This window comes from Penaeus vannamei, chromosome 17 (assembly GCF_042767895.1).
Source record: "Penaeus vannamei isolate JL-2024 chromosome 17, ASM4276789v1, whole genome shotgun sequence".
NCBI lineage: Eukaryota > Metazoa > Arthropoda > Malacostraca > Decapoda > Penaeidae > Penaeus > Penaeus vannamei.
The window spans coordinates 40080536-40083035 of NC_091565.1; the positions used below are offsets into that span (position 1 = coordinate 40080536).

At 34.0% G+C, this 2500-nt stretch overlaps 1 protein-coding gene across 1 annotated transcript in view; it reads left to right on the top strand.

Moving 5' to 3' along the window:
• Window positions 1-565: 565 nt before the first annotated feature.
• Window positions 566-2500, top strand: part of LOC138864568 (uncharacterized) — a 14018-nt gene continuing 12083 nt past the window's right edge. The window contains exon 1 of the mRNA XM_070132309.1: window positions 566-1146. Within this exon, the coding sequence (XP_069988410.1) occupies window positions 1134-1146 (13 nt within the window). The 5' untranslated portion in view covers window positions 566-1133. The remainder of the gene's footprint in view (window positions 1147-2500) is intronic.

Consider the following 2500-nt stretch of genomic DNA (forward strand, 5'->3'; position numbering starts at 1 on the left):
AGGGAGGAGGAGGGAGAAAAAGCAAAAGACGAAGGAGGAGGAGGAGGAAGAGAAGGAAAAAGAGGTGGAAGAAGTGGAGGAAGAAAAGGAAGAGAAAGAGGAGGAGGAAGAATAAGAAGAGAAAGAAAAGGAGGAGGAGGAAGAATAAAACAGAGAAAGAATAGGAGAGACAAAAGGAGGAGTAAGTGAAGGGAGAAAAAGGAAAAGAGGGAGGAAAAGGAAGGGGGAGGAAGGTGGATGAAGGAGAAAGAGGAGGAGTAGAAAGAACAGGAGGAGGAGGAGGAGGAGGAAAATAAGGAAAAGGGAGGAGGAAGAGAGAAAATGAAGAGGAGAAAGAAAGGGAGGGAGGTGGGGGAGAGAGAAGAGGAGGAGGAGAGAGACAATGAGGAGGAAGAGGAGGAGGAGGTATAGGAATAGGAAGAGGAGGAGGAGGAGGAGGAAGAGGAGGAGGAGGAGGGGGAGGAGGAGGAGGGGGAAGAGGAGGAGGAGGAGGAGGAGGAGGAGGAGGAGGATATAGCGAAGTTGAGGGAATTGAGAACTCCAATCGGTCCCACACTTCAGTCTAGCGGCGCATGCCCAGTGGTGCTGTCAAGTACACGTACGCGTGGAACCAAACTGTTCTCCGATGTCTTTGCTAGTAGTGCGACGTGAATATAATTACGCAGCGAGTCTATGAAGTTCCCTCGATCTTAAAAACGTGTGGTATAACGAACTTGTCCCTTGAAATAAGAGTGAAAATGTCAAATGAATCTGAAACACAAACTGACGGAGAACTGGTTGTGGTTGTGACAGAGGGAGATGCCAGTTATTGTATTTAGAGTGTCCATTTAATTTCCAACCTCGTCTTGTACACGTTGAAAACACAAGCATAAATTCTTTTTGGCAAGATAACTATGGACACAGATACTAGTCCTATATATAACCAAACAGTCAAATGAGACTGCTTGAAGGCAACTCGCCATGTTAAGCAGGCAACGTTGGAGCATATAGTTCTCGATTTGACTAACACCTGCCTGCTTTGACCAATGTTTATAACACTATCCCTATACACGTGATCAGTGTAACTTGTGATCCTGTAGATACAAAGACTTAGACCGTGTAAGAAAAACATATATCATAAAAAAATAATCATCATGAGTGCTAATGGTAAGTCCTTCGTGGAAAGATATTCATTGTCATATTAGGTTTCATATAGCTTTGATATTTCTTTGCAACGTTGATGGTTTGTCGTCTTCTAAGCTTTCAGGAATTGTAATATGATGAGATAGGAGATACTGTTTAACTCGAGTTAGGATGAGAACAATATGATGTCGTTTTAGTGAAGAAATAGTCGGATTAAGGAAATGCATGATTTTATTTACCGGGTTTATTTTATTTATTTTTTATTTTTTTAAATTATTTTTTGTTGTTGTTGTTGTTCTTAGAAGGAGGAATTATATGAGTATTGAGAATATGGTATTGACGATAAAGATGATATTGTTAACAAAACAGGGCTATAATATTGATTGCTATTGGAGAAGATATGATAATGATAGTTGACAACAATAATGGCATTGATAGTTTACAGTAGTAATCTTAAATGACGCTTTTAATAAGAAAAATGATATATGAAGGTAACAAATAAAACCTAATAACAATATAACAAACGAAACTAACAACAGAAACATTAACATTATCAATAAAAATGGTAATAATTGCAGCAGTGATGATAGCGGGATGAGAAATTAGGAATTATAATGACAGGGAAACTTATTTTTAAAGAGTATAAGCAGTAGTAAGGTAATGTAATAGAATAATAATGGTAATAGTAATAGGAAAAAAAGATACAATTCCTGATCATATGTTATTAATAAGGATGATAAATGTGAGTTACAGTGATACAGAAAAAAATTATAGAAAAGTAGTTAATTAAATGTATGATAATTATGATAATAAGTTGTAAAAGTGGCAATAATGTGATAATGACAATAATTATAATTGCAATGATAATGAAAATGATAATGATTATGGTAATAATGATGATAATCAAGATGATGATATTAATAATGTTATTGATAATGATTATGATAATAACAAGTAATGCTAATAACAATAATGATAGTAAGAGTCATATTTATAATAATGATTATAATACTAATGATACAAAATGAAAATGATTTTTAAGATGATGATGGTAATAATGATAATGATTATTATTATGTTAATAGTAATAATGATACTAAAAATAGTATTAGTAATAGTGAAAATAATAATGATAATGACGATAATAATGATAATGATGATCATAATGATGATGCTATCAGTATTGGCAGTAATAATCAGAAGGATACTAATGATAACGCTTATAATGATAATGATTACAATCAGTGTATTAATGATAATTACGAAATAATAATGATAGTGATATTGGTAATAATGATAATGGTAATAATATTGATAATGATGCAAATAATATTCACGATAATGATAACAAAATGACGATGATGTGGTAGTATTGATA